At 40.4% G+C, this 12536-nt stretch overlaps 1 protein-coding gene across 2 annotated transcripts in view; it reads right to left on the bottom strand.

Moving 5' to 3' along the window:
• The window catches only part of brsk2a (BR serine/threonine kinase 2a), a 192579-nt gene that overhangs the window by 12446 nt on the left and 167597 nt on the right, over positions 1-12536 (bottom strand). For both annotated transcript variants that reach the window (XM_030731717.1, XM_030731718.1), the window contains 3 exons: positions 9870-10034; positions 8646-8743; positions 7571-7721 (listed from right to left, as the gene is read on the bottom strand). In XM_030731717.1, coding sequence (XP_030587577.1) covers positions 7571-7721; positions 8646-8743; positions 9870-10034 — 414 coding nt within the window. The remainder of the gene's footprint in view (positions 1-7570; positions 7722-8645; positions 8744-9869; positions 10035-12536) is intronic.

Raw genomic sequence — 12536 nt, 5'->3', positions numbered from 1 at the left:
TCTACTTGAATAGAGTTAGAGATAAAAAGCAGTGACTACTCTTGATTTTAAAGTGCCAGGTTAAAGAAGACCTCATGAACAAACTTGAGAAGAGAATAAAAGAATTCACAAGTGACAGAGGAAAAAGGGAGGGATTGATGGATAAATAGAGTGTGTGGTGTTACAGGGACAAATGTGCACTTCTGATGCTGGAAGCATTCCCGCAAGACCACACGGGCATCCATAGAAGGAGGCAAAGACTAAAAATTAGTATGGCTATCAGACTGCCATCCATTCATTTTCTTCCTCTTATCCTCTTCAGGGTCACAGGGGGCTGGAGCCCAACCCAGCTGTCACATGGCAAGTGGCAGGGCACTGCCCGGACAGGTTGCCAGGGCTGCTATCAGACTTAAAAATGATAATACTGTCATAGCAACTGCTACAACAGTAATCTTAGTCCTGAGAGTAACCAGAACAGAATAAGCAACAATTAAAGCTATCAAGAAGCTGAGGGAAATTTAGAAACGCCCACTGGCAAGTTATTTTTCTAAGTTTACCACAGCCCCTTCTACAAATTTATTTATTACACACATCCTTTTACACACGAGTAGGCGATGCCGAGACCACATTGGCAAGTATTTCCTGTTTCATGAAGCAACTGACCAGACAGTTGGTATCATTTACATTTAAGTCCTACAATCCACTGAGGCATGGCCACAGTTGCTCACTGCAACACTTGTGCACATGTAGCCAACTGAACTTCATTTAAACATGGCCAAAGAACAACGTCCTCCGGCCATTATGAGCATATTGTTAGAGGCACTCTGCATCTGTTAGTGTTGGACCAGCAGGCCTATAAAGCTAATGTTGCAGATGGTTATGCTGTACAGTAATAGGCTGTCAGAGGCTCACCCTTGCTTCAGAGAGAAGATAAAATGTTGTTGTTCAGTGCTTTATTTATAGTGAACAGCATACCCAAGGAAGGACTCATTTATCATGTATCAGAGGAACCACAAAGCCACATTATTAAACCTGCGCTAGAGACAAAGTTGGAGCTGCCTAGCCACTCTCTGTGCTGACTCTGTTTACTTGCATATACAGTATCCTGGTTTCATTTTTGGAATATTCTGATTATGTACTGCACATGTAAAGGCAATGCTGTCACAAATCTTAATAAACACTTTGAGTTGGTTGGTGTTATAATAAGTTTTTAAAATAATTTTTAATGTTGTTAGTGTTGCCCTTAGGTCTTATTTGCAGTCAGTTGGTTTCTGATTGCTTTCCCCTTTTTGCCGTCACATGTATACTCTGGATGTTATCAGGTGAATTTCATTTAGATCAGCTTGTTTTATTCTAGCTTTATCCTGCTACTACACAAACCTCATCATTGCCAAGACTGCTCCCCCGATAGGTTACTTTCTTATTCAATTTTCAATTCAATTCAATTTTATTTATATAGCGTCAAATCACAACACAACAGTCGCCTCAAGGTGCATTATATTGTAAGGTAAAGACCCTACAATAATTACAGAGAAAACCCAACAGTCAAAACGACACCCTATGAGCAAGCACTTGGCGACAGTGCGAAGGAAAAACTCCCTTTTAACAGGAAGAAACCTCCAGCAGACCCAGGATCTGGTAGGGGCAGTCATCTGTCGCGACCGGTTGGGGCTGAGGGGAGAGAGACAGGACAAAAGAAGAGAGCCAGAGATTAATAATAACTAGTGATTAAATGCAGAGTAGGGTATAAACAGAGTAAAAAGAGGTGAATGAAAAGAAACACTCAGTGAATCATGGGAACCCCCAGCAGCCTAGGCCTATTGCAGCATAACCAAGGAATGGTCCAGGGTCACCTGATCCAGCCCTAACTATAAGCTTTATCAAAAAGTAAAGTTTTAAGCCTAATCTTAAAAATAAAGAGGGAGTCTGTCTCCCAAATCCAAATTGGGAGCTGGTTCCACAGAAGAGGGCCCTGAAAGCTGAAGGCTCTGCCTCCCATTCTACTCTTAAGTATCCTCTGAACCACATGTAAGCCAGCAGTCTGAGAGCAAAGTCCTCTATTGGGGTGATACTTCTTATCAGGCTAAGAATACTGGGCAGCCTGATGTTGAACCTACCACTCCCACTCCCAAGCTGACTAAGTTCAGTCACATGAATTTGTCTTGAGTGTAGGAAGCCGATGGCATCATCCAAGTTAAAGCCCATGGTGACTGTCACGTCATCATTTGGACTCGTACATCAAGAGTTAGAGTCATAACTAATGTTATGCTTTCCTGGAAGAGGTGGAAAGTTGAAGATTGTGGCATTTATGGTCATGTAAGCATGTTCATGCATGCAGTGTTTAAGACAGACACTGTTTCTGGAAATTCTTGCTGTGGTTGGTGGACAGTAACGCAGCACATGTACTGTACTAGAATTTTTTATTTTTTTTGCAATTTTGATACCTATTACAGTCATTCTCTTATCTATTAGTCTTTAATTCCCATAAGCCTATTTTGAAACAAGCCCTATGTCCTCAGCACATGACCACCAGTCGTCAGAGACCCATCCAAAGTGCCTGGGGGGACTAATGTCTGGCTGTAGGGGGGCTGGAACAAGAGCAACAGATTCTGGGTTGAAGGTATGGACTGAAATAAAACAAAATATGAACAGTGCCAGGAGCCAAACAGAAAATGAACAACACTGCCAAAGCACAATGCTACTGTGATACATTTTCCCTTTCTAGCACCTCTATATTGGCTTCTTCTTACCAATGGACTTCCCTTACATAGAATAGGTATTCATATAAATCCATATACTGTTTAAAATAATTTCCTTCTTTGAACCCCAACAACTCCCTGCAGACTCAGTGCATTAATATTTACAGCTCAGCTCCTCAAATTTCTAAATATAGCAAGGCCCCTGCAGTTTATGTGGTAGAGATCACTGTTAAAGCTGTTTTATTTGGGCTTACTGTAAATTAATTAATAAATTAATGTCAATAATTAGCAGGAGAGCCTGACTTCTTATGACTGCTCTGACTACTCCACATTCAAACTGCATGCAGCAACTAGAGCAAATCTGTTTAAAAAAAAAAAAGAAGAATTCAATTGATATTCTCTTCTCCTCACTGCAGCACTTTTCCATATTTCATTTACATATCATTAACCTCCCTTCATTTCTCCTGGCGTGTTGTTAAGATTTAAAATTAAATCAGTGGGATTTCTTATGCTTTGAGTTAAGCTTTAAATGCCTTTTTAAGTGACATTTTTGCATATAAAGATTGAAACGGGCATTCACATGAGAATGTCTCCATATGTATTACTGTATAACATAGCTACAGCAGCATTTATTCAAGCCTAATTATCCATACTTCACAGGAGCAGTCAAATCAACAATCATCTGTATGAAAATACAGTGAGGGCAGATACTCTGACTGTAACTATGTGATATATTTCAAAGTGCCAGATAAAGGATGGGAATTCAGACATTTTTGTTATGTAATTTCAGATCAAACTGTTTTCCCCTCTCTTTCACTATTTACGCTGGTGGAAATGTATCCTGTCAAAACACATGTTTCAAAGTCAGTCCGCTCTCTGAGACCCTCTGATCTGAAGTTTTATGAATCTTCTGCGCTGTCGACAAAAGTTTGCTGTTGAGGAAAGATAAGGTTGGGTTCAGACAAAGTCACTCAAATCTTTGGACGTTATTCTACTACGTATGCGCTTCCCCAGCACCATCGTCTACGCGCACACAGACGCACACACAAAGACACACTAGCGAGCACATGATCAAACACGGTGTGCACAAGGACATGATAAAAGCCAGAAAAGTTTTTAAAACACACACACACACCAAAATCAAGATTCACACAGACTTTGTTGCTAACTTCTTTTCCCCCTACTGATCAGATAGATAGTTATGGATGCAGTAGGGGGGAAAGACATGTATAGCAGGAGAAAGAGATTTGATTTGATTTGGAGGCAGAGGGCCTGTGGTATACCTACAATCCACCACAGCTGATAGGAAGGCAGACAGAGAAAAACTAGCAGCATGCCCTTATTAGCATAGCAATTCCATAATAACAGAGGGGGGTGTTTAGGATTGAAGGTCAGCAGCACACAAGGGACCCACAGGAAAGAGAGAGACAGTGGCAATATAAAAGAGTGGCACAGTGCCCTGGAAGAAATTTGGGTATAGGAAAAAGAGCAAACAAACTGATCTAAAGCAGTATTGAAGAAAGATGCAGCAGAGCTGTTTTTGTTGACTGGAGCCGCTGATATATGTAAGATTCAGATACAAACCTATTTCATATTCTAGATGTATCCTCTCATTCAGATTTACCTTAACAGCGTTCCTCTTTTAAATAAGGATTAAATGTTATTTTTAGAGCCCTTTGTAATTGGCACCATTCAGATGTGAATCATAAATGAATTAATGTTAGCAAGATATTATTAATGGTTTATAAAGTCATGGAAAACTGACCTTTTTCCAGGATTGTAGGTATGACTGAAATGAGATGAGTCAGAGTGAAGGGCAGAAAAAGGCAGCTACTAAACTAAGACAACCTTTAAATAAAGAAGAGATAAGACATGGATTGCCTGAAGGGATGAAGAGGCACAGCAGAAGTGAAGAAACACAAGAAGATGAATCTTAAACTGGAATTTGGAGGCACCAGCAGACAGAAAGAACAAAAGCACACATGTTTAGAGGTGGGAGCTCTTGAAATGGATTCCAAACTTCTGAAGTGACTTCCCTTGGCGAAATGGTGGGAATCAAATTCTTGATATTTTGATGTTGGCAAAGCACTATGGAGAAAAGTTATTAATGCACCTGACATTTGGGAGAATATATAACTTTAGGACTACATTTTTTATTCTATATAATAAATGCACTCCCTACTTCTGCATTTATGCTATATATCTCTAAAAGCTTTTTCCAGCACTGTGCCAATCTGACTATCATTAGGCAGATCAGGTTATCATCCCCTCAGATTCAATCTTCCCCGCTGTCACAAGTGTCACTGCCTCTGAGCACAAATGTGTGCTGTGGCGATATATTGGTTGTTCAAATAGGATGAAGAGAAGGATTTTAAATCAGTCCACTGTGCCTTGTGGGGGTGTGGTTCTGGCTTGAGTTGAGCATTTCTAAAATAAAGAAATGGAAAATTGTTCTGCAACTAGAGAAAGTGGGACACAGAATAGGAGAACTGATTTTCAATGCATTCAGATTATGAAACGAAGAGATAATTGAGCTAACAGCAGAATAAAGGGGTGGGGGCAGAGATATTTAGGCTCCGAATTGCAAATGCAGTCTTCCCTGATGTGAGATGAAAGTTAATTAAAAGAGTTAAGTCAAACTTGAGGAGAAAAAGCATTAGCATTACTGGCTGCAAAGTCAAGTTCAGCCAGTTCCAGTTCAGCTGATGTGAATGCCAGTTGGCATCAGCTGATAGCTCAGTTCACCTTTCTACACATGCAATTAGCAAAACTTATATAGGGTGTGCTATGTAAGCTACTGTAGACAGGATAAAGCAGCTCCAACCCAGCCCTTCCTTTTCATGCTGTGAGTGACCAAATTTTTGATCATTCTTCCACAAGCGCATTTATGATGCCAGGCACTGATGTTGTACAAGAAGGCCTGGCTCGCAGTCTCCACTCTGATTCATCCCAAAGATGAATCTGTGCAGTCCAGTCAAGTTCTTCCACACCAAACTCCCTTATCCATGTCTTTATGGACCTTGCTTTGTGCACTGGTGTGCAGTCATGTTGGAACAGGAAGGGGCCATCCCCAAACTGTTCCCACAAAGTTGGGAGCATGAAATTGTCCAAAATGTCTTGGTGTACTGGAACTTAAAGAGTTCCTTTCACTGGAACTAAGGCGCCGAGCCCAACTCCTGAAAAACAACCCCACACCATAATCCCCCGCCTCCACCAAACTTTACACTTGGCACAATGCAGTCAGACCAAACCCAGACTCATCCATCAGATTGCCAGATGGAGAAGCGTGAGTCATCACTCCAGAGCACACTTCTCCACTGCTCTAAAATCCAGTGGTGGCGTGCTTTACACCACTGGATCGACACTTCGCATTGCACTTGGTGATGCAAAGCTTGGATGCAGCTGCTTGGCCATGGAAACCTATTCCATGAAGCTCTGTTATTAAGCTCATCTGAAGGCCTTTTAATCATAGTATAGCATCAAGTCAATTAAACCCCTGGGATATTGAGGTGGTCAGTTAACTAGCAGAGGGGGTTGTTAATCACTTTCAGCTACTTTGGTGTTAATGAAATTAGAAACAGATGGACCAGAGGGGCAACAAGGAGACGACCCCCAAAACAGGAATGATTTTACAGGTGGAGGCCACTGACATTTTTTTCCCTCCTCATCTTTTCTGAATGTTTTTTTCACTAGTTGGCCAAGGTCAGTGTCACTACTGGAGCATGAGGCAATACCTGGACCCTACAGAGGGATGCAAAGACCTCTACAGGATAGGCAATGATACCCTGACTGACATTTGGTATCGGGATGAAATCCTTGGACCCACTATCAGACCCTACATTGGTACAGTGGGTACTGGGTTCCTCCTGGTGCACGACAATGCCCAGCCTCATGTGGTGAGACTATGGAAGCAGTTCCTGGAGAATGAAGGAACTGATACCTCTGGGACATTGTGTTTTGGTCCCTCCAACGCCACCACGCTGCAACTCAGACTGTCCGGGCGCTCAGTGATGCCCCGGTCCACATTTGGAAGGAGGTCTTCCGGGACACCATTCATCATCTCATTAAGAGCATGGCCCAACATTGCCAGGCATGCATACAAGCATGTGGGGGGCATGCAAACTACTGAGTTTCATTTTAAGTTGCTGCACTGAAATTTCTGTAAAAAGGGACAAGCCTGACACATCATTTTTTCACTTTGATTTTCGAGGTGTCTTTGAAGTCAGCCCTCTGTAGGTTGATAATTTTCATTTCCATCAAAAGATGTGGCATCTTTTCATTCCTAACACATTACCAGTCCGTGTAGATATCAGCATGATTCTTTTTCCCATTGGGATCTGATGTGTTTTCAAAGTGTTCCTTTAATTTTTTTTTGAACAGTGTATATTACTGTGGGTGAAAAATAATTTTCTTCTGACTACAGTAGTCCTGACTGAACTGCTATTAAAACAGACTCGTGGAGCCACCACAACATGCTATATATGGCAGCACCATTTAAAAACAAAGATTTGATTTGGCATAAAGCCATGCTGCATCTTTCCGTTGCCATAGACGTATGCTTAAATAAAGTGAGACAGAGTGGGAGAAGGTAAAAGCATGAAGGGTGAGTGGCAAATGAGTACCTTTCTTCTTTGCTGCATTTTGTACGGGCATCAGGAATATCCAAGCTTTTACTGTAAACTGATTTACTACAGTGAGACAGGAGATAAAGTGAGCAGAGAGTCAGTCTCTGTTTATGTTTGTCTACAATGTAGCCTGGATCCAGACTCACTGCCAGACCAGCTAAAACACCACAGGGCTGCTAGATCCTCCCCACACACAAACACAGAACTAGGTCTGTCTTTATTGGTTCATTTAAAAATATAAGTTTTTTGTTTCACTTCTACACGTACCTTTGACCGTGCTGTGTCATATCAATGGCCCTCCTGGCCGGTACAGGCGAACCTCCATCTGTGACACTGAGGACCTCCATGGACTTCCTCTCTGGTCTCCTCTTGCCGTGACGATTCAACATGGGAGAATCCACTCGTTTCCTTGGAGGATCTGTGTGCAACAGCAAAAAATGCTGATTTGGAATAAACACAAAGCACATGTGTCCGCACATGTCCGAGTTATTGCGTGTATATATCTATGTGCTGATCAGTTTTGTGTATGTGTGAGTGTTTGAGTGATGTTTAGGGCTGATCACACTGGCATTTTAACTAATGGTGAATAAGTAATGGTTTCCTCCCAGACCTTGAACTAATGGCCATAGTATTGACTGTATCACATTCAGTGAAGAGGGAGTCTATTCATCAAGATGTCGGTATCTCACAGCAGTTACTCTCACACACACACACACACACACACACACACGTAATACTCCTCTTTCAGTGATCTTGTCAGAAAATAACCCTGGCAGACGTCTAAGTAGAGAATCTCCATCTCCACTCAGACTTCTGTGGGTGGAAATCTGTGCTTGGTTGTGGTGTGCGGATGATAGAATATCTTTTTTTTGAAGAGTTAATATCTGAGCCAAAGCAGTTGGGGGTGACAGTTTTTTAAAAAGAAAAAAAAGTTCTCTGCCCTATTGACACCATCTATTTCTGCTACTACATTTCATTGAAAAGCTTATTTATTTTCAATAAACAGAACGCTTTTTCTACTGCAGAGTCAATCCACCGCTACTGGAGCTGATCCAATTTCTTCCTAACAGAGGAAAACACTGCAGAATCGTTCAGACACTGGGAGCATTCATGAGTTACCTTTTTGTAATGCTTAGTATTGTGCAAATTGCATGGTTTTGTTTGTGTAAACAGCAGTCAACTCCATGACTAGTTAAAAAGTCATTAAAAAACAGACAAGTCTTACATGGTGGTAATGTTCATACGTGCTGTGTGTCATATTGTGATTTATTTTTCTTAGTGGTCCTTTACTAAAAGAATATCATTTTCTAATGTTAAACTCTTTATCAATGATTGGCCTCACCAATCTCATTGCGAGGGGGAAGATTTTGGTCCTCCTGACTAGGGTACCTCTCCTTCCGGTCCAATAACAAGAAGTAGATCATCTTCTCTTGGTTGTCACTGCAAAAAAAAGGTGGCAATAAAAACACCACTGAGACATCAGGAAAAGTAAAAAATAATTAATTCCTACACAACCATGCATATAATTAGATACCTAGGGTGTGTAGAAAAAAAAAGTTCATACCATATGAAACTGCAAAATCCCTCACTATGATTAATGTCCTATAATCTTTTTAGATTCTTTGTGAAGCACCAATAAATATCTTTCATCATTAAAACAAAAGTTTAGTTTTACAGATCATTAAGCCGTCTTATAATAATATGCATGCATTTTTTAAGATACGGCACATCTCTATATGCAGAGTCGACTGGTAAGTTTATGAAAGTCTCAAAACATTATGAGTTCAACCTTTTCTTTCTCAGTAAATCAGGAAGCGTAATATCTTTAGCCTCTAGGCCAATATTCTCTATGCAAAATTCCCAGGGACTGGCCCTCTATAATAAAGACAGATTGGAAAGCAGTAGGAGGCAAAGAGACAAGGACCTGCAACTTCAGCTAAAATAAACCAGGGGAAGGGAGATAGAGACCACAGATTTTCCTCCAGTCCAGCACTATTATGAGATTCTCCCAGGAGAAAGGAAGCAAATGGAAGAGATGGGTAGAGGGCACACTGATAGAGTAATGCTTGCTTAGCATAAAAGTGGAGAAGCTGGGCAAATGTAAAATAGTGGTAGGAGGAAGGAAGAACAAGAAACAAAAAAACCCTGCAACATCTGCACACTTATATTAATAACAAACACCTGTATGAAAGAATCAAGGGCAGATGTTGGCAGCACACACACACACTCACACAGAGAGACAAATACAACCGAGAGAGCAGAACATCAACAATTTGACCCATGAGCATGTTCACAGTGGAAACCAGAATCAGTTTAAAGGGAATGTATCCGGTGGCGAAAGGTGTAAGTGCTGTGTGACAGCAATTAAGTGATCTATGGCTTGTGACATCTAAAGTGACAGCCTCACAGGATTTTATAGGAGCTGGGGAAAACCAAGGCTGAGCGTGCACACTGACACAACACACCCATCCTTTCATTGCAATCCTCTCTTCTTTTATCGAAAATCCTCATCTGCTTTTTTCCCCACTCCTTCCTAGTACTGCCTGTTGTACAACCATTTACTCACTCATCTGAGAGCAGGTCTTTCAGTAATTTGTTTTTGTCTCTGAAGCAGCCCAAAGAGTGCATGCTGTCCAGTACATCTGGGTCGATGTCTTCTGCAGAGGGCAGGCTGCGGATGGTCACCTTCCTGGGTACAGGCTGCTCTGGCTCTGGCTCATTTTTACCCCCTCTGTTAATTAAAAAAACATTACAACATAAATAAGAACAATATCAACAAGTTTGGTTGCTAGTACTGTAATTTTCAGAATTTAAAATTTAATTTCTTTGTTGTATTTGTTTACCTTTTGTGTCAGTATGACTTTAGGTTATATTAAGAGACTTTCAAAGTCACGTATTTTCCCCAGGTTTAGTTGTTTTTGCATGTAGGTTCCAGAGCGTGGATGTTCAGCAAGATTCAGCCAGATGACTTAGATGCTTTTAGATTTAATCTGCCTCTTCTGGTCTGGCATGATTTCTACGCTTAGTTTTTCATCACTATACATTAATTTATATCACATTTTTTTTCCTGCCTTTCTTTTGTCTGTATGTACACTGTGCACAAGCACATTTTTATTCTTTAGGATTCAAACAAAAGGCCAAATTGCACTGGCACCATTTACAAGAAGATTTCTGTAACACTCAAGAGGTTTAAAAAGCACAGACAAATCTACTACTTCTGCAATCGTGCCAATGCATAGAAGCTAATACAGAGACAGATTTAAACTCATAAGTTTCCCCTTTTTACCTCTGTCTCTGAATCTATTATTTTTCCTTCAGGGAGCCAAGTGAAGCATAAACCTCACTGGCACCTATTGAAATGACACAGACCTCCACTTTTCTATATGCTGTGAACTCGTGAACCAGACCTACATTGATTGTTCACCCCACATAACTGCCAGCACTCCTGTTTCAATATGTGCATATAAATTCGGGTGGCAGGGGTAATGAAAAAGAAATCTAAATATATAACAGTCCAACATCAATAAATCAAGTCTTCATGAGAGGTTATAATGTCGACTTGTGGGTGAAACTGTTACTGAAGTTTTGATTTATATGGAAAGCCACTGGCCATAATTCACCCCATTCTCCCTGCTGTTCAATGTTTTATTATCACCAGCTGGCAGACTCTTCTGGCAAAATAAACAATCTCCTCAAAACAGGTTTATCTGTGCTCAGAAATCAAACATTAATATTATTTTTTTTTTTTTACATCTTACAGTTAGTAAAATTAAAAACACTACTAAGCATTCATTAGACAAAGGTCAAAACAGGAAAAACCATGATCATGGCATATGGCTCTAGAAAAAAAAATCATCTACGAATAAGGAACACAATTTAATATCCACCCATTTTCCATTTTAACTGCTTATACAATTTAGGGTCATGGAGAGAGTATTCCTTGGACATGTCACCAGTCCTTCACAGGGCTAAAACAGACAGACTCGCAGACAATCACACACTCTCAGATTCATACCAATTAGCCTAGAAAAATCCAGAACCTTCTTGCTGTGAGACAACACCGCTAACCGCTGCACAACCGTGCCACCGTCAGTGTAGATGCTGCATACCGCAAAGAATACATAATCCAGTGAATCATGAGTGAAGAATATCTATTTCTCATGTTCTGTCTTTATTTCTCTTGGTGCCACAAGCTATTCTCAATGTTTTTCTTCATCACTTCGGATTCACCTCACTCCAATTTTGATGACACTACACTCGTCAAATAGCATCTGGACACGTTCAGTCAGACTCAATTGCCCCCTAGTCCTTTTTTCTTGAAATTTACTGTTTTGTCTGGCTGTCACGCAGCCCTCGTCCTCCACATCTTAACCTCATCCAAATTCTCTACCAACTATTTGTTTATTCACCCTCACCAGTCTAGACTCCTAAGATTCACCCACTATCTCCTACCTTCATGTGTGATTCTGATGTTAAGTTTCATTTGCCTCATTTGCCCTTCTGGGCTCAGGACACAGGCTTTTTTAATTCCCTCTAAAATGGTACTCTTGGTATTGTCTGTATTTCTTTATTTGTATTGTATATCTGTATTTAACTGCATTGTTTTTAAGGATAATGTCAACAATGTGAGCTCCTTGCTGTTGGGATAACAAAAGAGTCATTCAACCATTGTGTGTGTGTGCAGCCACAAATAGACATTATCACTGGCTCTCACATTTTGTCTGCTTTTCCTAATTGTCCTCAAACAAGAAAATGGTCCATCACAATCAAATTTCATTTTAAATTAATATTCCTGTTCTTGAGCTTTTCTTCTTCCTCCTTTTCCTCCACGTCCTCTCGTAGTACCATCATTCATTTTTGGTGTCAGCCTAAACTTAATGTTGCATGTGAGCTCTGAACTGTCATATACTGTTCTCATGTCATCATTAGCAACATTCTGCACTGTAATTTAAACATTCATTTCATTTCTGCCACCTGTGGTTATCATAAAACATATAAAAAAGTATATTACAGTGAGTTTCAATGAGTGAGTGTGAGAGTTTGAATAGATGGAAACTGGAAATTGTATTTACCGAGGGCAAAATTGTTTAATTTATTGACTCAAGTCCTCAGGACACCATTTGGTTCCATGAATGGGACTTAGTGGAAAATGCTGAATATCAGGAAGAATAAGATAACTTATGATTTTGTCAGCTTTCAATAGTTTCTACTTAATGATTATTTTTGTGGCTGT

Source organism: Archocentrus centrarchus, chromosome 6 (assembly GCF_007364275.1).
Source record: "Archocentrus centrarchus isolate MPI-CPG fArcCen1 chromosome 6, fArcCen1, whole genome shotgun sequence".
Classification (NCBI taxonomy): domain Eukaryota; kingdom Metazoa; phylum Chordata; class Actinopteri; order Cichliformes; family Cichlidae; genus Archocentrus; species Archocentrus centrarchus.
This window is presented reverse-complemented; position numbering and strand designations above follow the sequence as displayed.